The 22,031-nt window shown below is 67.8% G+C and overlaps 5 protein-coding genes across 15 annotated transcripts; 3 read left to right on the top strand and 2 right to left on the bottom strand.

Moving 5' to 3' along the window:
• Window positions 1-427: 427 nt before the first annotated feature.
• LOC131591135 (RNA-binding protein 4B-like) lies at window positions 428-4,426 on the bottom strand. 4 transcript variants are annotated; one of them, XR_009280265.1, is made up of 5 exons: window positions 4,353-4,426; window positions 3,397-3,818; window positions 844-1,539; window positions 689-762; window positions 428-507 (listed from the first exon to the last, which is right to left on the bottom strand). XR_009280265.1 is itself a non-coding variant. In XM_058861611.1 (4 exons), the coding sequence occupies exons 2-3, from the start codon at window positions 3,806-3,808 to the stop codon at window positions 845-847; spliced, it is 1,107 nt and encodes a 368-aa protein (XP_058717594.1). In that variant the 5' UTR covers window positions 3,809-3,818; window positions 4,353-4,426; the 3' UTR covers window positions 516-762; window position 844. The 4 variants fall into 4 exon arrangements, 3 of the variants coding, with proteins under 3 accessions (XP_058717594.1, XP_058717596.1, XP_058717595.1); XM_058861611.1 differs by lacking the exon at window positions 428-507 and having other exon boundaries at window positions 516-762; XM_058861613.1 differs by lacking the exon at window positions 428-507 and having other exon boundaries at window positions 516-762; window positions 4,391-4,394.
• Window positions 4,427-5,093: 667 nt separating this feature from the next.
• On the top strand, window positions 5,094-7,424 carry LOC131591125 (putative nuclease HARBI1). Its single transcript, XM_058861601.1, has 2 exons — window positions 5,094-6,089; window positions 6,663-7,424. The coding sequence occupies exons 1-2, from the start codon at window positions 5,099-5,101 to the stop codon at window positions 7,052-7,054; spliced, it is 1,383 nt and encodes a 460-aa protein (XP_058717584.1). The 5' UTR covers window positions 5,094-5,098; the 3' UTR covers window positions 7,055-7,424.
• A 321-nt stretch (window positions 7,425-7,745) lies between these two features.
• CCS (copper chaperone for superoxide dismutase) lies at window positions 7,746-10,722 on the top strand. Its single transcript, XM_058861500.1, has 8 exons — window positions 7,746-7,948; window positions 8,580-8,652; window positions 8,736-8,873; window positions 9,444-9,624; window positions 9,709-9,769; window positions 10,025-10,102; window positions 10,311-10,414; window positions 10,489-10,722. The coding sequence occupies exons 1-8, from the start codon at window positions 7,778-7,780 to the stop codon at window positions 10,643-10,645; spliced, it is 963 nt and encodes a 320-aa protein (XP_058717483.1). The 5' UTR covers window positions 7,746-7,777; the 3' UTR covers window positions 10,646-10,722.
• Window positions 10,723-10,865: 143 nt separating this feature from the next.
• On the top strand, window positions 10,866-17,129 carry LOC131591063 (RNA-binding protein 14-like). 3 transcript variants are annotated; one of them, XR_009280242.1, is made up of 4 exons: window positions 10,866-11,357; window positions 13,437-15,063; window positions 15,409-16,181; window positions 16,433-17,129. XR_009280242.1 is itself a non-coding variant. In XM_058861491.1 (3 exons), exons 1-3 carry the CDS (start codon window positions 11,012-11,014, stop codon window positions 15,614-15,616), a joined length of 2,181 nt encoding a protein of 726 aa, XP_058717474.1. In that variant the 5' UTR covers window positions 10,866-11,011; the 3' UTR covers window positions 15,617-17,129. The 3 variants fall into 3 exon arrangements, 2 of the variants coding, with proteins under 2 accessions (XP_058717474.1, XP_058717475.1); XM_058861491.1 differs by having other exon boundaries at window positions 15,409-17,129; XM_058861492.1 differs by lacking the exon at window positions 13,437-15,063 and having other exon boundaries at window positions 10,867-11,357; window positions 15,409-17,129.
• LOC131591064 (RNA-binding protein 4B-like) lies at window positions 16,950-21,234 on the bottom strand. 6 transcript variants are annotated; one of them, XM_058861495.1, is made up of 4 exons: window positions 21,159-21,234; window positions 19,655-20,076; window positions 17,911-18,612; window positions 17,324-17,462 (listed from the first exon to the last, which is right to left on the bottom strand). In XM_058861495.1, the coding sequence occupies exons 2-3, from the start codon at window positions 20,064-20,066 to the stop codon at window positions 17,918-17,920; spliced, it is 1,107 nt and encodes a 368-aa protein (XP_058717478.1). In that variant the 5' UTR covers window positions 20,067-20,076; window positions 21,159-21,234; the 3' UTR covers window positions 17,324-17,462; window positions 17,911-17,917. The 6 variants fall into 6 exon arrangements, with proteins under 6 accessions (XP_058717477.1, XP_058717478.1, XP_058717476.1 ...); XM_058861497.1 differs by lacking the exon at window positions 17,324-17,462 and adding an exon at window positions 19,287-19,389 and having other exon boundaries at window positions 18,567-18,612; XM_058861496.1 differs by lacking the exons at window positions 17,324-17,462; window positions 17,911-18,612 and adding an exon at window positions 19,165-19,389.
• Window positions 21,235-22,031: the final 797 nt, after the last annotated feature.

Below are 22,031 nucleotides of genomic sequence, written 5' to 3'. Positions count from 1 at the left end.
GAGGCCGGGACTCCCATGCGGGGTTAATTTGCATAACCCCGCCCTTCCCTTCCGGAAATATGATTGACCACTCCCGCCTTTAATTTGCATTCGCTCCGCCCCCTCTGGCTCAGGGCTGATTTGCATAATTCGCGCGGGATTTTAAACCACGCCGCCGGCTCTGGGTTCTGATTGGCCAGAGCTGGCCCCGCCCACGGGAGACCCCGCCCCCGGCGCAGGTCTCAGGCACGGAAATTGGGTGACGGAAATTGGGTGACGGAAATTGGGTGACGGAAATTGGGTGACGGAAATTGGGTGACAGAAATTGGGTGACGGAAATTGGGTGACAGAAATTCGAAATTCGGTGACGGAAATTCGGTGAAAAGTTTTTATTTTGCCGGAAAAGGGGCGGGTGAGGTCGGGGGTGGCCCCGCCCAGGCAGGGGGGCGGGGGGGACTCTGGGGAAGCTCCGTACAAAAAGGGGGGGCTCAGGCAGGGGGGACACGGCTCCATCCGAGGCCGCCGCACCTGGAAGAGAGCAGAGAGGTGAGGGGAGGTGGGGGACACACGGGGACACTCGGGGACACCCGGCCACGGGGACACGCGGGCGCTGGGACGCGGCGGCTCCGGCGGCTCCGGCGGGGACGGGGGGTCCCGGTGACGGGGAGGGGACGCGGCGGCGGCGGCGGCGACCCGGGCCACGTCTGACCTGACGCGGCGGCGGCGTCCGGGGGCTGCGGAGCCACGGCAACGGCGGCGAGTCCCGGGGGTTCCGCGGCGATCCTGCGGGGGCGGAAAAGGCCGTTACCGGCCGCGGCGGCGCGGAGAGGCCCGGGCAGAGCTCCCGGCGCTCCCGACGCTCACCTCAAAAGGCGGAGTACCGCGCCCGCTCCCCGTAGGGATCCCGCTCGAAGCGCTGCATGTCGTAGAGGGACGCCCGGGCCACCGAGGAGACGGGCGACAGCTGCCCACGCTCGTACGTGTACGCCTCTCCGACGGTGCTGGCCGCGGCGGCCGTGCGGCGCAGGGGGCTCCTGTCCCGGGTGTAATACGTGGAGGACGCGGCGGCGGCCGCGGCGGTGGCGGCGGCGGCGGCGACGGCGGCCGCCGCGCCCGGGGTGGGCAGCAGCGCTCGGTCGTACGCGTCTAAGGTGGTGGGGATGCGGCCGGCCATGGCCGTGGTGGCGGCCATGGCCGAGGACTGGACCTGGGAGTACTGGGCGTACTGGGAGTACTGGGCCATGGTCTGCTCCGCGTAGGCGTCGTACGCCGAGGCCGTGGCGTAGGAGCGGACGCGGTAGCGCTTGTAGTAGTCGGCCATCCCGCCGTAGGCCTCATCGTAATACACGGTCTCCCCATAGCCCGCGGTGTAGGGAGTGCGCACGGCTCCGTACTGCTCGTTATAGGCCTCGGCAAAGTCCGCCACTTGCCCCGGGCGATCGACCGGGCACTCCTTAGACCAGTGCCCCTCCTTCCCGCAGCGGTAGCAGCCGCTCTTGTCTCCCATCCCGGGCGCCGTCCGCAGCCGGCTGGTGGACAGCTGCACGCGCATCCGCTTGCCTTGGGGAGAGGGAGACCCGGCGTCACCCCCCGGCACCGCGCCCAGCCCGCCCCAGAGCCTCGGGCATCGGGCTGTGGGATCCCCCGGGGCCACCCCGATGTCACACCAGGCTGTGGGATCCCTCAGGGCCACCCCGATGTTACATGGGGCTGTGGGATCCCCTGGGGCCACCCCGATGTCACATCAGGCTGTGGGATCCCTCAGGGCCACCCCGATGTTACATCGGGCTGTGGGATCCCCTGGGGCCACCCCGATGTCACATCAGGCTGTGGGATCCCCACATTTGAGCCAGCACTAGCACAGGACTCATGGGGTCCCCCAGAGCTGCCCTCAACACCGGCACCAGGCCACAGAGACCCCCAGAGCCACCCCCTGCTCTGGCACTGTGGGGTCACACAGGGCTGGCTCCGCACTGCAGGGTCCCCAAGGACTGTCCCTGACACTGACAGCCTGTCCTGGGAGCCCCCGGTGTCACCCCAGCACCACTGGGGGTCCCTGGAATCACCCCAGCACTGCAGGGTCCCCAAGGACCATCCCTGGCACTGGCAGCCTGTGGTGGGAGCCCCCGGAATCACCCCAGCACTGCAGGGTCCCCAAGGACCATCCCTGACACTGACAGCCTGTCCTGGGAGCCCCCGGTGTCACCCTGGCACCACTGGGGGTCCCCGGAATCACCCCAGCACTGTGGGGTCCCCAAGGACCATCCCTGGCACTGACAGCCTGTCCTGGGAGCCCCTGGTGTCACCCTGGCACCACTGGGGGTCCCTGGAATCACCCCAGCACTGCGGGGGTCCCCAGAGCCGCTGCCACCACGGCACCAGAACTGTCCCTGGCACCGGCACCACCCTGTGGGGACCCCCGAGAGCCACCCCCGGCACCGTGAGACCACCAAGAGTCAGCTCTGGCCCCGTGGGCTGTTCCCTGGGAAGAGACCGGGAACTGAGGCACAGCAAAGGGCCTGGGGACCCAGCTGGGTGAGGGACACTCAGGGACACGGCCAGTGACAACCCCCAGAGCTTCCTGTGCACACACCGAGGAGACAAAACCCAGGGCCTCCTTTGTTTGGGGTCCCTGTCAGAGGCACGAACTCCAGCTGGTATTTTATTTAGTTATTTAATTATTGCACTAAGATTAAATTATGCCAAAGGTCAGGACATCTGAGAATGTGGTGGCAAACCTGGGTAAGAGCTGGTGGTCCATGGGACCCCCCAGAAATGGCACCAGCAATGCAGCGCAGGGACCCTGAGAGCCCCCACCAGCACCATGGGACACCCAAGAGGTGGCAGCGGCCCAGAGGACCCCTGAAAGCCACCCATGTCACTGTGGGACCCCTGAAAGCCACCCCTGGCACCGCTGAGGGTGAGGGGTGACAGGAGCCACTGGGGTGGGCATCACCCCCCATAGATAAGGAGGGTCCCCACGGTTCCAGGCAGGATTTGGGGACATTGGGAGCCAATGGGACACGGCGCTCGCTCCCAGCCCTGTTTGTCCCCAAATTCCAGCAGCACAGGGACAGCACCGGTCCCGTGAGGTGTCCCCAGGGGAAGGAACTCACCCTGAACCAACCAGGTTGGGACAAATCCTCTGGAATTCCTATAAACCCGTGCTGCGGAGCTGCTCTGCCCCCACATGGAGCTGCCACAGTGCCCCCAGCGCTGACACTGGATGAGGGCATGGGGACAACACTTGGCACCAACCCCAGAGCAAAATTCTGTCACTCTGGGATGAGAAGAGGCGCCGAACGCAACACCAACCGGAGAGTGGGGCCAGTAACACCAAAATCAGCCAAAATTCTCCTGGATCAGAAGCTCCCTGTGCCTCCTCCCAACCTGGTGCCCCCTGAGCCCACGCCTCACCTTGGAACTCGGTGTTGTCCAGCCCCCGGATGGCCTCCACGGCGTCCTCGGCCCGCTCCATGTGCACGAAGGCGTAGTCCTTGACGATGTCGCACTCGATGACGGGGCCGTACTCCTCGAACTTGGCGCGCAGCTCCAGGTTGGTGCAGGCGGGGCTGATGTTGCCCACGTGCAGCTTGGTGGAGGCCTTGCTCTTGTTCTTGCTGGCCTCCACGTTGATGCAGACGCCGTGCAGCTTGTGGTGGTGCAGGTTGCGGATGGCGTCCTCGGCCGCCGTCTTGTCCTCGATGTGCACGAAGCCGTAGTTCTTGATGATGTCGCACTCCAGCACCTTCCCGTACTGCTCGAACAGGGAGCGGATCTCCTGCTCCGTCGCCTCCCGCGGCAGGTTCCCGATGAACAGCTTCACCATCGCGACCCGCCTGAGGGGTGGGAAGGAATGGGGGGCTCGGTGAGACCCTCCCCACACCACCCCCGGCCCCGCTGAGGGTTCAGAGATGCTCTGGGGATGGGGAAAGGGATGGGAAAGGTTCCCCCCACCTTCCATAGATCCTCCTCCAGCTGATTCCCGATGGGTCCCCCCCATACCCCCAGTTGTGGGGGGGGCCCTCAGGGTACCCTGAAGCGGGGACCCCCTCAGGACAGACCCCCGGCCCGGCTTCTCACAATGAACCGGGAGACCTTCAGGCACCGGCAAGTCCCGAGCGGACTCTCAGTCCCGGTTGTGCTCCGTGAGCCCCCAGGTCATGGAGGGGGACCCAGGTGTCCCCCAGACCTCACCCCGCTCTGATCTCGGGTCTGAGCCCTCTCCTAGGACCCTTCCCGAGGCCGCAGGACCCCGTCCCGTCCTCCCCTACATACAGCAGGGCCCCAGCGCGGCCCCAGCTCCCCTCCCCGCTCCTGCCCAGCCCCTCCCGGTCCCATCCGTGTCCCCCCCGGAGCCCCCCAAGCCTCACCGCGCCCCCCCCTCGGCCCGGCACTCGATGACGGCAACAAAATGGCGGTAGCCGCCTCACGCCGAGCCACGCCCATCGCGCGCTCTGATTGGTCGAAAACTGAGAAGCCGCGCGAAGCGATTGGTCGAGGAGCAGCGAAGCCCCGCCCAGCAGCGGGCCCGGACAGCGTCAGGTACAAAACGTTCCCGCCCTCGAGGCGGCCAATGAGGTGCGGCGGCGCGCCGGATGTGAGGCAGGGGGCGTGGCCTCCCGGGCAAGGCTGGCCAATCAGAGCACGGCAAGGGGGCGTGGCCTGGCGGCGCCGCGGAGCCGTGAGGGTCCGAGCGAGGGGGCCGGGACCGAGCGGGAGAGACCGGGAGCGACAGGAACACGGACAGGCACCGGGACAGGCACCGGGACAGGGTCACACCGCCCCTACCGGCACCGGGATTGACCGGCAGCGACACAGGGACAGGGATCAACTGCCCCCACCGGCACCGGGACGGACTAAGACAGACCAGGACCAACAGCTTCCATCGGCATCGGCCGGCACCGGGACCGGGACGGGGGTCGACCGCCGCCAGCCGCATCGACCCAGACAGGATCAGCGACCGAGCGGTCTCACCGAGGTGTCGCGGCCACCGGGACGCGGCTGCGGCCGGGACCGGCCGGCTCTGGCCCCGCCCCCCCGCGTTAACCACGCCCCGGTGTTGTTGGCCCCGCCCCCTCCCCGTGGCCACGCCCCCTCCCCGTGGCCCCGCCCCGCCATGTCCCACCCGGTGCTGCTGCTGCGGCGGCTCCGGGAGCGGCACCGGAACCGGAACCGGGACAGCGACGAGGAACAGGACTGGGACCGGGATCAGGACCAGGACCAGGACCATGACTGGCACCGGGACCGAGATCAGCACCGGGATCAGGACCAGGACCGTGACTGGCAGCGGGAACGGGAGCAGAACCATGAATGGCACCGGGAGCGGCATCAGGACCGTTATTTGGACCGAGATCAGCCCCGGCACCGTCATCAGGGCTGGGCTCAGGACATCACACACCCCCCACCCCCATCCAGGATCTCCCTCTCGGTGCCCCCGGGTGGTCCCTCCACCCCATCCCCATCCCCGAGCCCCCGCCGGGGCCGCCGCCGCCGCCGCCCGTACCCTGCCCAGCGCATTTACCGGGTGCGCTGCTCCTTCCTGGAGCTGAGCGAGGAGCAGGCGCTGCGGCGCTGCCGCCTGGACCGGGCGGCCATCGCGGCGCTGTGCCGGGAGCTCGGTGCCGACCTGCAGAGCCTCACCGGCCGCAGCCACGCTCTGCCCGTGGCCGTCAAGGTCACCTCGGCTTTGGCCTTCCTGGCCTCGGGTTCCTTCCAGACGGCTTCGCGCCTCAGCACGGGCATCAGCCAGTCGGCCATGTCCAACTGCTTGGCGCAGTTCTTGGCGGCGCTGCAGCGGCGAGCTCCCCGTTACATCGCCTTCCCCCCGCCGCCCGCGCCCCCCGGGGACCCCCCGGCGCTGCCCGGGGTGCTGGGTTTGGTGGGCGCCATGCACGTGGCGCTGAGGGCTCCGGCCGACAACGAGCCGCTGTTCCGCAACGCCGCCAACTTCCACTCCATCAACATGCAGGTGGTGTGCGACCGCCACGGCGCCATCACCAACGTCGTGGCCAAGTTCCCCGGCTCGTGTCCCAACGCCACCGTCCTGGAGAACTCGGCCCTGGCGCGGCTCATGGAGGGCAGCAGGCCGGAGGGGGTCTGGCTGCTGGGTGAGGGGGTTTGGGGGGTCCTGGGTGGTTTGGGGGGTCTCAGATTGGGGATGGTCACAGGGAATTTGATGCTGGTGTGGTTCGTGGAGGGTGGCAGGCTGGAGGGGGTCTGGCTGCTGGGTGAGGGGGTTTGGGGGGTCTTTGGGGTGTTGCAGGGTGGGAGTGATCCCAGAGATCTTGGCCCTGGAATGGATCATGGAAAGAGAGGGTCTGGCTGCTGGGTGAGGGGGGTTTGGGGGGGTCCTGGGTGGTTTGGGGGAGTCACCTCAGGACAGGGGGGGGTCTCAGATTGGGGATGGTCACTGGGAATTTGGCCCTGGTGTGGCTCATGGAGGGCAGAGGGGATCTGGCTGCTGGGCGAGGGGGTCCTGGTGCTCAGGGTGGGGGTCCCTGGGGGTCTCAGGTATATGAGGGTGCCCCGGTGCTCTGGGGGTCTCCCTACGCCCCAGTCCCACCCCCCACACCAGGAGCTGCATGTACCTGCTGAAGGCTGGGGGCTCACCTGTGCTCTGGGGGTGCGCTGGGGCTGCTTCAGGTGTCTCCCCCCGACGCCCCCAACCCTTTTCCCCGCAGGTGACCGCACGTACCCGCTGAAGCCGTGGCTGCTGACTCCCATCTCGGGCCCCCGAGGCGCGGCCGAGCTGCGCTACAACGCTCTCCACGCCCGGACCCTCGACCCCCTGCGCCGCACCCTGGGGCTGCTGCGCCGCCGCTTCCGCTGCCTGGCGGGCGGGGGGCTTCAGTACAGCCCCCCCAAGGTCTGCCAGATCTTCCTGGCCTGCTGCATCCTGCACAACATCGCCCTGCGCCGCCGCGTCCCCCTCGAGCCCCCCGAGGGGCTCCCGCCCGCCCCGGGACACCCCGAGCCCCCCCCGCAGCCGCCGCCGCCCCCCGGGCCGGGCTCCCGTGAGGGACGGGCGGTGAGGGCCAGGGTGGTGCAGCAGGTCAGGGAGGGGATGGGCTGAGGGGTTTGGGGGGGCTTTGAGTCCTTGGTGGGGGTGCTGAGCCCTTGTCTGGAGGGTCCTGAGTCTTCTGTGGGGTCCTGAGCCCTGATTCAGGGGGGCTCTGAGCCCTCTGCGGGGGTCTTGAGCCCTGATTTGGGGGGTCCTGAGCCCTGATTTGGGGGTGCTGAATCTTCTGTGGGGTCCTGAGCCCTGATTCAGGGGGGCTCTGAGCCTTTTGGGGCGTCCTGAGCCCTGATTTGGGGGGCTCTGAGCCTCTGGAGGGGCTCTAGCCCCGGTAGACATTTCTATCACTTTGGGGGTGTCCTATTTCCACCCCCATGGTCCCCAGATTTGATCCCTCAATCGTGTCCATGCTCATTTTGGGGCAAATAAACGTGTTTTTTTTTCAACTCTTTATTGCCCCACGGCGTTTGGGGGAGGGGGGGGGGGTCGGGAGGGACGCTCTGGTAACTTTGGGGACCTCACCCAGGGGATTTTGGGGTCCCTGGTGTGTCCCCATGGGCGGGATGAGCCCCTTGACACCTGCACCCCACCCATCCCCACACGGGATTTTCCCCCCAAAACCCCCCTGCATCCCACAGAACCCCGCCTTTCCCACTCTCGTGTTCCCAAAATCCCCCTAAAGCCACCAAAATCCTTCGGGACACCCAAAATCCCCCCCGAGCCCGTCAAAACCCCCCCAAATCCCCCCGTGGTTCCCATTACAAACCCCGCCTCGTTGCCATGACGACGAGACGCCGGAAGTGGCGCTACCGCCAAACCCTTCCCCCGCTGCGCGGCCGTTTCCGGTCCTGCCGCAGAATGGTTCCGTCGCGCCGCAGTGACGCCGGAGCGGTTCCGGGGTCAGAGTCCGCGGCTATGGCGTCGCCGGCGGGCACCGGGAGCAGCTGCCGGGTCGGGACCCCCGGGACGGGACGGGGCGGGGCGGGGGGTCGGGGGGACGGAGGGGCTCGGGGAAAGGAGGACGGGAGGTTTAGGGGTGAAACTCTCTGGTTTTGGCTGATCTGGGGGTGCAAAATCCCATTCCGCGGCGCTTTTGGGGGTGCAGGAGCTTTCGCTGGGGGGGTTTGGGGGGTCAGCGCCGCATGAGAAGCATTTTAGGGGTGCAGGACCCCCTCGCAGGGCAGGTTTGGGGGCTCAGAGCCTCATGCATGGCAGTTTTGCAGGTACAGGACCCCTCACAGAGGGGTTTTGTGTGTTCAGAACCCCATGAGAAGCATTTTTCGGGGTGCTGCATGCCATAAAAAGCACTTTTAGGGGTGCAGGACCTTCTCGCAGGGCGGGTTTGGGGGCTCAGAGCCTCAGGAACAAGTTTTTGGGGGTGCAGAATCCCTTCCACAGCACATTCAGGACCCCTCCCTGGACAGCTCTGCGCGTTCTCCCTTTCCCTCCAGTTTTGGGGTGCTGCCCTCCTTTTCACCCCCCCCCCATTTTTGAGGCGCTGCCACTTTCCCCCCTCATTTTTGGGCTGTTCTCCCGCTTTCCCCCCCAGTTTTGGGGCGCTGACCCCCCTTTTTCCCCGCAGCTGGAGTTTGCAGTGCAGATGAGCTGCCAGGGCTGTGCCGATGCCGTGCGGGCAGCGCTGGATGCGGCCCCCGGTGAGACCCCCCAACCCCCCCAGAGCCCTGGGACCCCCCAGAGTTTTGGGGGACCCCCGACAACACCCGTGTGTCCCCCCCAGAGGTGAAGCTGCTGGAGCTGCGGCCCCAGGAGCAGTCGGTGCTGGTGGAGACCACGGCAGCGGCCGAGCGAGTGCGGGAGCTGCTGGAGAATTCGGGGTGCAGGGCCGTGCTCAAGGGCATGGGGGGCTCCCCCGAGGGTGAGAGGATTTTGGGGGGCTCCTGGAAGGGTTTGGAAGGGTCCTGAGGGGGTTTGGGATGATCCCAGTGGGGTTTGGGTGCTGATGTGTCCCACCACGAGCAGGGTTTTGGGGGTGCAGGGTTGTGCTCAAGAGTTTGGGGGGCTCCCCCGAGGGTGAGAGGGGCTTGGGGGGATTTTGGGAGGGTCCTGGAAGGGTTTGGGGGGGGTCACAGAAGTGTTTTAGGGACTCATAGGGGGGTTTGGGGGGTTATAGTGGGGTTTTGGGGGGGTCACAGTGGGGTTTGAGGGAGACTGGGACGATCTTGGGGAGGGATTGGAGGGTTTGGGGGGTCACAGAGGAGTTTTGGGGGTGTCCTGGGGCATTTGGGGGTGTCACAGTGGTTTTGGGTGGTTCCATGAAAGGGTTTGGAGGGTCACAGCGGGGTTTTGGGGGGGTCCTGAGGGTGGTGGATGCTCCTGGAGGGGTTTTTCTATCCCTGGGTGGGGTTTAGGGTCAGTTTTGGGGGGACCTTTTGGGGTCCCTGAGGGGGGATTTTGGGGGTGCCCAACCCTGACGTGTCCCCCCCAGCTCCCCCCGGGGGGGCGGCGGTGGCGGCGCTGGGGGGTCCCGGGGGGGTTCGGGGGCTGGTCCGGTTCCTGCAGCTCTCGCCCGGCCGCTGCCTCGTGGACGGCGCCGTGTCCGGGCTCCCCCCCGGCCCCCACGGGCTCCACATCCACGAATTTGGGGACCTCTCGGACCCCTGTAACAGGTGAGGGGGGTTGGGGAGGGGGTGGTGGGGGGCAGGGACCCCCAATTTCATCCCCCATATCCCATTTCCCTCCTCCAAAAACAGCTGCGGGGGCCACTTCGACCCTGATGGGGAGACCCACGGGGGACCCCAGGACCAGCACAGGGTGAGCTGGGGTGGGCAGCGGGAATTTGGGGGGTGTCTTGGAGGTTTTTGGAGGGTTTGGGGTGGTCTTGGATGGCATTTGGGGGGCAATGAGGGATTTGGGGTGGGATTTGGGGAGTCTCTTGGAGGTTTCTGGAGGGTTTGGGGTGGTCTAGGACAGGGTTTGGGGGGCAGTGAGGGATTTGGGGGGGTCTCTGTGGGCTTGGTGAGAGCTCTGTGAGTTTTGGGGGGCTCCTGACCCCCCCTGCCCCCCCAGCACGCCGGGGACCTGGGGAACATCTGGGCAGATGCTGAGGGCCGAGCACAGTTCCGAATTGAGGACACGCGGCTGAAGGTGGGAATTGGGGTCTGGGGGGATCCTGGGGGGGTCCTGGGGGGGTCCTGGGGGCTCGGCCCCTCCCCAGGGCTGCACCCCACAGCCAGGAGGGGTCTGACCCCAGCTGGGGGGGTCCAGGCTGTGCCCCATGACCGGGGAGGGTCTGACCCCATAATTGGGGGGGGTCTCTGTGGGGTCCTGACCCCCCCAGCTCCCCCCTCCCCAGGTCTGGGACATCATCGGCCGCTCCGTGGTGGTGGCCGAGGGCGAGGACGATCTGGGCCAGGGGTCGCACCCGCTGTCCCGTGTCACCGGCAACTCGGGACCGGGGTGAGCACCGGGGGGGCTTTGGGGAGGGGGGGTTTGTTTGTGGGGTTACCCCCCTGACCCCCCCGTGTCCCCAGGCTGGCCTGTGGCGTGGTGGCCCGCGCGGCCGGGCTCTTCCAGAACCCCAAACGCGTCTGTTCCTGCGACGGCGTCACTCTCTGGGAGGAGCGAGACCGCAGCCACGGGACCCCCCCGGGGACCCCCGCCATGGAGGCCCCCAGCTCCCACCTCTAGGAGCCCCCCGGGACCGAATAAACGCCCCTCGCTCTGCAGCCGCTGCGGGTCTGGGGGGGGGAACGGGGGGCGCGCGATCCCTAAAGTGCTGCGGCTCCTTTAAGAGGGGGCGTGGCCAGAGCGGACCGTTGGCCGATGGGCGTGGCTTAAGCGGGAGGTGGGGCCGTTACCACGGCGGGAAAGTAGAGGGCGGGGCGCGCGGGCGGGCGGTGCACACGGCACGCAGGCGCGCTGGGGGAGGGCGGTGCGCACGGCACGCAGGCGCGCTGCGCGCGGCGCCGCCCCCGCCGCCCTCAGGAACCGCCGCCATTTTGAAGCCGCCGCCGCCGCCGCCGGTTCTGTCACCGCTGCGCTCCCCCCACCGAGATGCGTCCCGGCATCAAACTCTTCGTGGGGAACGTCCCCGAGGAGGCGACGGCGGAGGAGTTGAGCGAGCTGTTCGCCGGCGCCGCGGGGCCGGTGCTGGGCGTCGCCCTCATGAAACAGTTCGCGTTCGTGCACCTGCGGGACGAGGCGGCGGCGGCGCGCGCCATCTCGCAGCTCAACGGGCACCAGCTGCACGGCCGCCGCATCGTGGTGGAGCCATCCCGGCCGCGCCCCACCAACACCTGCAAGATCTTCGTGGGGAATGTCTCGGCCGCGTGCACGAGCGGGGAGCTGCGCTCGCTCTTCCAACAGTACGGCCCCGTGGTGGAATGCGACGTGGTGAAAGGTACCGGACCCGCCGCCGGGGCCGCGCGGCCCCCGCCGCCGAGCTCGGCCCGCGCCGCCGGGTGATCCTTGGCACCCGAGTTCCGTCCGACTGCGGCGCCGCCCCCGCCCGGACCCCGGCGCGGCCCGGGCTGGTGGAGCGGGGGGAATTCCTGCCGCCTCCCCCCTGCCCCGAGCGGGGCCGTGCGAGCCCGAGTGAGCTCCCGTAACCCCCCCTTCTGCCAGCCACGTCCTCCTCCATCGCCTCCGCCTGCCCCAGCCGGGGCGGTGCGGGCCTGTGTGGGCGGTTCAGACCCCTTAACCCCCCCCCTCTGGCAACCACGTGTCTTCGATCGCCTCCCGCAGATTCAGGTGGGGCTGTGCCAGCCCCTGTGCGTGCCCCTGACCCCGTGACTCCCCTGATAACTCCTCCAGCCGCCCTCGTGCTCTGCAATCGCCTCCCCAAACCCCAGGTGGGGGGGCCACGTGAGCCCGTGTGGGCTCCCTAGCCCCGTCAATCTCCACATTACCCCTCCTCCAGCCAACCTCGTCCTCCCTTGCCTACCTCGAGTGGCCCATATTGGCTCCCCACACTCCTGAACACCCCCATTAACCCCTTCCTGGCAGCACTGTTCTCTACAATCACCACCCCCAGCCCACGGTGGGGTGACCTCCTGCCTGCTGCAGCCACCTCTGTGACCAAATCACTCCCAGGCCACGGCCTGGCCTGCAGAGCACGCTCGGACACGGAGCTGGGACATGCACAGAACACACCATGAAACCCCTGTGGGGTCTGATGGTTTCACACTGGGGACCCACAGCAGAGCATGATGGGGTCACCCACCTCCCCCAGCTCAAGTGTCACTTGTGGCACACTGATGGACTAACAACTGTCACTCCAGTTCCCTGTCCCTGCCCCTGCTGTCATCTCATCTCTCTCCTGACCCTGAAGTCCTGGTGATGCCCCCGCAGTGCCCATGTGCCCCTGCCCACAGGAGGGGGACGTTGTTCCTCCGCTCTCTTGTCCAAGGTTGCAGCCACCAGCACAGCCCGGCAGAACCTACCCCACATCCCCTCGAGTTTGGTGGTGCTATGGCCACCCCAGGGGGTGGCAGCAGGGCTGGGGGTGAAATGGAGGGGATACCCCCTCTTTGGGCTACCAGAGTGGGATGTGTGGATGTGGGACAGGAGCCAGGGGGGTGGGATGGCAGAGGGGGGGACACAGGGTGACATGGCGCTGTTGTTGAGACATCTGGGATGGGTTTGCTTGGCCAGTTATGCTCCCAGAACAGCACACGCTCTTGGGTGGGTTGTCACTGGTTCCGGTGGTCTCGGTCTGTGACTGCAGGGAAACACCACGGGGTCGCTGGCCTGGGACCCGTCGTGCCATGGGGGTGACCCCCAGACCGCCATGGGGGCATCCAGACCCGCTGGGCCAAGTGCCACAGGTGGCCACCAGAGCTGCCACCTTCCCTGCTCCTCGCTGTCCTCAGACGCCTCTGCGCTGCCGAACTGTGGTTGTGCTGCGTGGCACCGGCTCCTCGCCACGGCACTCCTGGGGAGTGCTCAGGCCCTTCCCTCTCTCATTCTCCCTTCTTCTTCCTCTTCCCCTCTGTCTTAAGTCCCTGTTCCCTTCTCTGTCCTTGTCTTTCTCTGTCTCCTCTTCCTCTCCCGCCTCTCCTCCCCCTGCCTCTGTCCCTGTCCTGCTCTCTGTGCTGCGCCGGTTCTCTCAGCTTTGCTCCGCTCACTGCCAGGACGTCCCAGCTGAGCCCACGGTGCTGGCACTGCCAGCCCAGCCCGGGCCCTTTGTCCCCGTGTGCCAGGGAGGGGCTGGGAGGGGGTGACAGGAGGCAGAGCCTGGGGGGATCTGGAGGGAGCCAGGTGGGCTGGGGGACGCCAGGTGGGCTGTGACCAGAGGAGTGTGGGGCAGAGCCAACGGTGGTGGTTGTGTCTTCACCAGTGAGCGGGGCCGGCAGCGCCGTCCCGGGGCTGGCAGCGCCCGTCCTGCGCCCGTCCCACTGCTGCCGCACGGCTCGTTAGCGCCGGCTCCTGTAACGAGTTGTGTTTTCTCCCCTCACTGCTCTCTCTGCTGCTTTGTCAGACTATGCCTTTGTGCACATGGAGAACGAAGCCGATGCTAAAGTTGCCATCGAAAACCTAAATGGGAAGGAGGTGAAGGGGCGCCGGGTGAACGTGGAGCTCTCCACCAACGTGCAGAAGAAGGGCACGGGCCAGGCGCCGCCGCCCGCCCTCGGCGTCGACAAGACCAAGCGCATCGGCCTCGAGTACCGCGAGAAGTTCCAGCCCAAGATCGAGGGCTTCGACCAGCAGCGGCGGGTGGCCGACGCCGCCTTCCCCTCGGCCGCGGGCACCGGCTACGCCACCACCCCCTCCCTGTACGATTACCAGCAGCGCTTCGGCGCCAAGTACGACGCCTTCGATGCGCAGCCCCGGCCTGCCTCCCCCTCCTACTTTGGCAGGGACCGCAGCCCGCTGCGGCGGTCGCCCACCCGTCCTGGCTACGCCGCGGTGACACTCCCCATGACGGCACAGCCGGCCGCCTACCGCGCCCAGCCCTCGGCCTCGCTGGGGGCCACGTACCGAGCCCAGCCCTCGGCCTCCCTGGGCGTGGCGTACCGCCCACAGCCCACCACGGGCCAGGCCGCCGCGTACCGCGTGCAGCCCTCGGCCTCGCTGGGCAGCGCCTACCGCTCCCAGCCCTCGGTCGGCTCCCTGGGCGCCGCGGGCGCTCAGCCCGCCGCCGCCAACTCCCTCGGCTCCTACGGCGCCCAGCCTGCCGCTGCCGCCTCGTACGGCGCCCAGCCTGCCGCCGCCAACTCCCTCAGCTCCTACAGCATCCAGTCCGCCGCCCTGGCCTCCTCCTACAGTGCCCAGCCGGCCTCGGGCTACTCGGCCGGCTACAGTGCCCAGCCCGCCATCGCCGCGTACGGCGCCCAGCCCGCTGCCGGCTCCGCCAGCTCCTACAGCACCCAGGCCGTGGCCGTGCATGTGGCGTCCTACGGCGCCCAGCTGGCCACAGGCTCCTACGGCGCCCAGCCCATGGATAGCCACGCTGGCTCCTATGGTGCCCAGCCTGGTGCCACGCTGTCCGCTGGCTATGGTGCCCAGGCCGTGGCAGTGCACGCCAGCTCTTACAGCGCCCAGGCGGTGGCCGGCCACGCCGCCGCTGCCTATCAGCCAGTGGCCGGCCACTCAGCCTCCTACGGTGCCCAGCCCGCGCTGTCCAGCTCATACGGCGCCCAGCCCACCGTGGGCCACTCGGCCTCGTACGGCGCCCAGCCTGCCGCGGGTCTGCCCGCGTCCTACGGCAGCCAGCCCGCGGCCGCCGCACTCCCCGCCGGCTACGGCGCGCAGACGGGCTCCTCGCTGGCCGCGTCCTACGGCAGCCAGGCCGCCGTCGCCGCCACCTCCTACAAGGTGCAGGCCTCCGCCCCGCTGACGGCCGCGTACCGGGCCCAGGCCTCCGGTGCCATGGCGGCCTCCTACCCGGCGCAGCAGCCGTCCTCCGCCGCGCTGGCAGCCGCGTACCGAGCCCAGCCGGGCAGCGCCTACGACGGGCCGAGCCAGCTGGGGCAGCCAGCGGGTTCCTACCTGGGCCTGGCGCAGGCCACAGCCGCCGCACCGCCCTACGAGCGCACCCGCCTCTCCCCGCCTCGCAGCGCCGCCTACGACGACCCGTACAAAAAATCGTCCTCTCTGGCTAAAAGGTACGGTGCCAGGCGGGGCACCGACCCCCGCCCCTGCCTCCCATTGCTCGCCGGCTCGGCGGGCTCCGGCGCACCGCTCGCGGCTTGACCGGCGCCGCGCGGCACCGGCACGGCTCGCTATCGCCCGGTGCGGTGGGCGCCATGGCTCCGCCCGCGCCGCGCAGATCCCGGGGAGGGGACGGGGTTTGGTGCGGGTGAAGGGAGGCGGTGGCACACAGCGGGGCCTCGGCGGCGTCCAGCGTCCGATCCCGTCCTGCGCCGGCTTTGCCCATTGCGGTGCCACCGCTGGTGGCGGATCCAAGCGCCATCCCCCCCCGGCTGACCCCCGTCTCTTCTCTCACCCAGGTACGGCTCTGAGCGCCGTATGTCCGAGCTGGCCGATTACCGGCGCTTAGCGGACTCGCCGCTGGTGTACCGCCGCTCGCCCGCCAAGTCCCCGCTGGACTACCGCCGCATGCCGGACGCGCACAGCGAGTACGCCCGCTACTCGGGCGGCTACAGCGACTATCTGCCTGCTGCCCGCGTCCACTCGGGCTACCAGCGCCGCCTCTGAGCCGGCCTCGGCCCCGCTCGCCGCCCCGCTGGGGCATGGACGGTTCTTTTTCAGCCCATTCTTTCTGGTTTTGCTGTTTTGACTTTTTTAGAAGGTTCCGCGCTTACGGTTGGCAGTGGCCGCGTGGTTCATCCCTCGCCGGCGCTCGGTGCCGGTTCATAACCCGCCAACGGTTGTGGCCGTGTGGCTCAGACTCTTTTATACCATGAGTTGTCCCGTTTTTTGGGCAAATTCCCCATTTCCAGTGTCAGGCCCGGCACGGTGCCGGGTTTTTTTTATGACTGTAAATAAACGTTGGGGTCTGCTCTGGTTCCCAACGCCTCCTGCCTGGTTCTTTCCCAGTCCCAGGATCCTCTCCCACCCTGGGGACTCCCGGTGCCACCAGCAGCACCCGGCTCAGACTGAAGCCGCTCCCAGTGCTGGAGCTGCTTTCCCACCCCGGAGGAGGCAGATTTGGAGGATGAGCAGCGTTCGGAGCCGGCAGCAGGAAGTGCCAGACTCGGCCCTGCTGCGACACCACCACATGGGATCGCTGGCACCAACCTGCGCCAGGGCCTTGTTTTGGGTGAGAAAAGCTGGTTTTGAGGCGTGGTGCTGAGTGTGAGCGAGAGCTGACGTGGCATGTGGTGTGCCAAGGTCGTGGGTACCACTGTCACAACCGTGACCATTCCTGCAGGCACCTCCTGTCCCCATCTCTCCCCCAGCACCGGTCACAGCCCAGTCCCGGCTGTGCCACAGGAGGGATGGCCAAGGCTCGTTAACCACCGCGGTAATTAGCAAGGCAGGACGGTCTGATGCTTCTCCCTTCCTTCCCAGGGTGGCCACACGCCCCAAGTCCCCAGGTGTGGCGATGGCAGCGCCCACAGGTGACCACGGCACCGATCAGCGCTGGTGAGGCAGAACCGGCAACATCAGCAAAGGCATGTCCTGGGCTTAATGACCTTAATTAATGAACACGGGGAGGCAGGAGAGCATCTGGGGACAAACGAGCCAGTTTGGGGACAAAATGAACCAGTCTGGGGACAAACAAGGCAGTCTGGGGACTAATTAGCCTGGGGCAGGTTAAGTGGTGGCTCCTGCCGCCCATGAGGAGGAGGAAGAGCTGGGGGTTGGTTAAAGCCCCTGTGTTACCCCTGGGTGCCCCTTCGGGGGGCCCTGGGACTGTTTTGGGGGTGCCCCCGTTTGCAGCAGCCCCTCCCTGGGAGCTCCGGTCTGCGTGGGCCGAGCCAGGCAGGGCACAGGCAGCACCGGGGAGTCCAGAAGGTTCTGTGCCACGTTCTGAGGGGACTTGAGTGCAGAGAAAGAACCGGGGGTGGAGCCAGCGCCGTTTGTTAAAAATTTTGAGTTTTATTTTACCGGAAAGTGGGGTCGGGGGACTCTAAATCACTCGGTGGGTTCCACCCCCGCCGGCGCGGCGGCCTCCGGTCAGCTACGGCGTTGGGCTAAAAACCTACCACTGGATTATCCACCCTCTTAAAAAATAAAGGAAAAAAAAAAAAAAAAAAAGGCAAAACGACGACTCGGGAAGAGCTCCGGGGGAGCGAGGGGGCGGCGAAGCAAAGCAAAGCTGGCGCTGGGGGGCGGCTATGGCTGCGGCTGCGTGCTCACACCTGAGCCCGGGGTGGGGACCCAAAACTACCTGGAAAAGCAAAATCCTGCCCAGGGGGGCGGGGGAAGCTGAGGGAGGGGCTGAGCTAATCCTGCCCGGGCTGAGGACGAGCCGCGCGTCCGTTAGGAATGGGCCCGGGAGTGGCACGCGGCGGCGGAGGCACCCGGCGCGGCCCGAGACGCGCGGCGCCGAGTCGGCGTGCGACGGGACCCCGACGTCCAGCCGCACAAATCTTACCTGTAAGAGAAAAGAGGAGTTGGCGCAGGTGCCCCCGGGGCTGATGTGGAACCCTGCTGAGCCCCGGAGCCCTGGGGAGCTGCGGCTTCCTAGCAGCAACAGAGTCCTGACGTGGAGCAGCGGCGGGGCTCCGGCCCACCGGGACCCTCAGCCCGCCGGGACCTGGGTAGGAGCTGCCCCCAGGCCAGGGGCTCTGTGGGAACCCCCCGCCCCATGGGGACTGTGCCGGGACGGCGCCCGGCCCAGCAAGAACGTGAGTTACGGCCGTGAGAGGGACACCGGCACCGCCCCACTCACCACGGCACCTCCTCGCCACGGTCGGGCTTTAACGCCCGCGGGAGCTGTCCGTGGCACTGTGACCCGTCACCCGCCTCGAGCTCGACCAGCACAACCGGGACCACCGGCAGCGGGGCCCTCCCGCGGTGCCGAGAGCCGCCAACGCGCTCACCTCCGGCTCAAAAGGCGGAGTATCGCGCCCGGTCCGCGTACGGGTCCCGCCCGAAGCGCTGCATGTCGTAGAGGGACGCCCGGGCCACCGAGGAGACGGGCGACAGCTGCCCACGCTCGTACGTGTACGCCTCTCCGACGGTGCTGGCCGCGGCGGCCGTGCGGCGCAGGGGGCTCCTGTCCCGGGTGTAATACGTGGAGGACGCGGCGGCGGCCGCGGCGGTGGCGGCGGCGGCGGCGACGGCGGCCGCCGCGCCCGGGGTGGGCAGCAGCGCTCGGTCGTACGCGTCTAAGGTGGTGGGGATGCGGCCGGCCATGGCCGTGGTGGCGGCCATGGCCGAGGACTGGACCTGGGAGTACTGGGCGTACTGGGAGTACTGGGCCATGGTCTGCTCCGCGTAGGCGTCGTACGCCGAGGCCGTGGCGTAGGAGCGGACGCGGTAGCGCTTGTAGTAGTCGGCCATCCCGCCGTAGGCCTCATCGTAATACACGGTCTCCCCATAGCCCGCGGTGTAGGGAGTGCGCACGGCTCCGTACTGCTCGTTATAGGCCTCGGCAAAGTCCGCCACTTGCCCCGGGCGATCGACCGGGCACTCCTTAGACCAGTGCCCCTCCTTCCCGCAGCGGTAGCAGCCGCTCTTGTCTCCCATCCCGGGCGCCGTCCGCAGCCGGCTGGTGGACAGCTGCACGCGCATCCGCTTGCCTTGGGGAGAGACGCGAGAGGCAGGGTCAGTGCGGCCGTGCCGGGGCACCGGCAGGGCGGGACAGGACCGGCTGCCGCCCCCCCAGCCCTCCGCAGCCACCGGCGTGGGAGGAGCCGCCGCGGGACCGAGCGTGAGCCACCAGATGGACGCCGGACAGCGGCCGACCGGGACGTGCCGCCGCGGCCGAGCGCGGCCAAGCTGGCCGGCCCGGCAAAGCCCCGGCAGCCCGGGGCCGGACCCAGCACTGCCGGCACCGTGTGACGGCAAAGCTTCGCGCCGGAAAACGCCGGAGTGGCGGCGAGAGGGATGCGACACCGGGAAGCGCCCCGGAGCGATCGGGGCCCGGCCCGTGCGCGGCACGAGGCAAAGCCAAGCGCGGACGCTGCCGGGGCAGCTCTGGGCGCAGCCGCGCCAGCCCGGCTGGGTCGCTGTTTTTTGGGGAAGGCCCGGAACGGGGGCGGCGGGACGTGCGGAGCCCCGGCAGCGCCGGGAGCGCCCAGTCTGGCCGCGCTGCCACGCGGGTGAAGCGCCGGACGCCGCCCTGAGCACCCGGCCGGGAGACGCGCTCGCCATCACCGCCGCCAGCGCCGCGGCTCGAGTCCGGCGGCTCAGCCCCGTCGAGCGCCCGAGCGACGCCGGGCGCGGGGGTCGGGCGCCTCTGTCGCCCTCTTACCAGGCTGGGCAAGGCTACAAGGGCGGGCGGCAGCCTGGCGTCACCCGCTGCTCCGGCCCGGCACAGGACGTCGCCGTCGGGGTCCTCCTGCGGGGCGGCCGTGCTGGTTAATCAGAGATGGGTCAGTCCCGTCCTCCCCGGCCCAGAGCCCCCGAGCCCGAGCCCTCGCTCCGGCCGCGCCGCGCGGGCGGCCCCGGGAGCTGCGGCGGGGCGGGCACCAACCAACACCAACCCCAGAGCCCTGAGGGCGCTTTACGGCCCCGCGGAGCCGGCCGTGGTCACTTCTAGGATCGACCCCGGAGCCGGGGCCGGCAGGAGCGTCCACCAGAAACCCCGGAGCCCTCCCACCGCCCAGCCCCGCGCCTCACCTTGGAACTCGGTGTTGTCCAGCCCCCGGATGGCCTCCACGGCGTCCTCGGCCCGCTCCATGTGCACGAAGGCGTAGTCCTTGACGATGTCGCACTCGATGACGGGGCCGTACTCCTCGAACTTGGCGCGCAGCTCCAGGTTGGTGCAGGCGGGGCTGATGTTGCCCACGTGCAGCTTGGTGGAGGCCTTGCTCTTGTTCTTGCTGGCCTCCACGTTGATGCAGACGCCGTGCAGCTTGTGGTGGTGCAGGTTGCGGATGGCGTCCTCGGCCGCCGTCTTGTCCTCGATGTGCACGAAGCCGTAGTTCTTGATGATGTCGCACTCCAGCACCTTCCCGTACTGCTCGAACAGGGAGCGGATCTCCTGCTCCGTCGCCTCCCGCGGCAGGTTCCCGATGAACAGCTTCACCATCGCGACCCGCCTGCGCCGGACAGCGCCGCGGTGAGCCCCGGAACCCCCCGAGAAACCCCCCGAGAAACCCCCCGAGCCTCTCTGTGTGCGCACCCAAAAATCCCCTGAATCGCCCCAAACCTCTGCGTGTGTGTGACCACAAACACCCTAAATCATCCTCTAACACCTCTGGGGCTGTGCCCCCCAAAACACCAAATAAACACCCTGAATCCTTCTGTATGTGCCCCCAAATCCCCTGAAATATCCCCGAACTCTGTGTGGCGCTGGGGCTGTGCCCCCAGACACCCTAAATCCTCTTTAAATACCCCAAATCTCTGTCCCTGTGCCCAGGGCTGGCTCCCCAAACACCCCTCAAATAAAGCCTCCAAACCTCTGTGTGCGTCCCTGGGCTGTTGCCCTAAAGACCCCAAATCTTCTGAAATAAACACCCCAAAATTTTGCCCCTGTTCATTCAGGGCATAGCCCCGAACACCCCAAATCCCCTCAAAAACCTTGAACCTCATTGTGGCCCCCAGGGCTGAGATCCTTTCAAAAGCACAGCCCCAAAAACCCCAAATCCCCCCCAAATTTTGCTTCTGCTCCTTCAGGGCAGAGCCTCAAACACCCCAAATCTCCCCTAAAACAAAGCTCTGCTGTGCCCCTCCTACACCGTGCCCACAAACACCCCAAAATAACACCTTAAACCTCTAACACCCCAAAAAACACCTTAAACCTCTGAAATCCCAAAAACCCACCTAAGTCTGTGACACCCCTTTTCCTGCAGGGCAGAGCCCCCAAACACCCCAAAACTCCGCGCATCCCCCACATCCCCACAGGGCAGAGCCACGCCCGGAACCCCAAAACCCCTCAGGGCTGAGGCGCCCCCCAAACCCCTCCTGTCCCCCCCGGGCCTGAGACCCTTCAGATCTGAGACCCCCCCCCCAAACCCTTCCCCTCCACAGGCCCGAGACCCCCCAAACCCTCCCGGATCGCATCCCCCGAGGCCTGCGGGCGCCTCAGCGGGGCCGTGGCCAGGTCTGGCCCGTGTGTCCCCCCCGGTCCCCGGTGCCGACCCCCGGTTCCGAACCTCCCCCGGGCCCTCCCCGCCCCCACCTGCCCCGTCCGTCGCGCGCTGCTCACAAAATGGCGGCGGCGTCTCCCGGCCCCGCCCCGCCTCCCGCGAGTTCATTGGATGCCGGCGCTGTCATTCAAACTCCGCAGTGTGAGGTCATCGCTCCGCCGTGTGAGCCCGCCCACGGAGCGGCCGCAGCCAATCACAGGAGGGAGGGGGCGGGGCGAAGGGAGGAGCGGTCCATTGAAGCTGCGGGGGGGGGGGCAGGGGCGGTCCATTGATGGGGGGTGAGCGCTTCGAGCGCTGGAGGCTGTACTGGGAGCACTGGGAGCCGTACTGGGAGGACTGGGAGCCGTACTGGGAGCACTGGGAGCCGTACTGGGAGGACTGGGAACCGTACTGGGAGCGCGGGGCCCTGTGTTGGGGTCCCTGGGGTATTGGGAACGCTGGGGGTGTTGGGGGTATTGGGAGCACTGATAGCGCTGGGCTCCGTACTGGGAGCACTGGGCTCCGTACTGGGAGCACTGGGGTGCCCCGCGCCGCCCGTTGCCGAACCCCGGTCCAGTCCGAAACCGGCCCAGCCCCATCCCAGCCCACCCCAATCCCGCCCCCGCGTGAGCCCCGTCCTTATCCCATCGCCCAAACCCGCACCCCAAACCCACCCCTCCCCAAATCCCAGCCCTTCCCAGTCCATCCCAGCCCTTCCCAGTCCATCCCAACCCCTCCCAGTCCATCCCAGCCCCTCCCAGTCCATCCCAATCCCTCCCAGTCCATCCCAATCCCTCCCAGTCCATCCCAGCCCCTCCCAGTCCATCCCAGCCCCTCCCAGTCCATCCCAATCCCTCCCGGTCCATCCCAGCCCCTCCCAGTCCGTCCCAGTCCCTGCTCCCCAGCACACTCAGACCCCCCAGGCT

This window comes from Poecile atricapillus, chromosome 37 (genome assembly GCF_030490865.1).
Source record: "Poecile atricapillus isolate bPoeAtr1 chromosome 37, bPoeAtr1.hap1, whole genome shotgun sequence".
NCBI lineage: Eukaryota > Metazoa > Chordata > Aves > Passeriformes > Paridae > Poecile > Poecile atricapillus.
The sequence above is the reverse complement of the archived record's forward strand: the minus strand, read 5'-3'. Positions and strand labels throughout refer to the sequence as shown.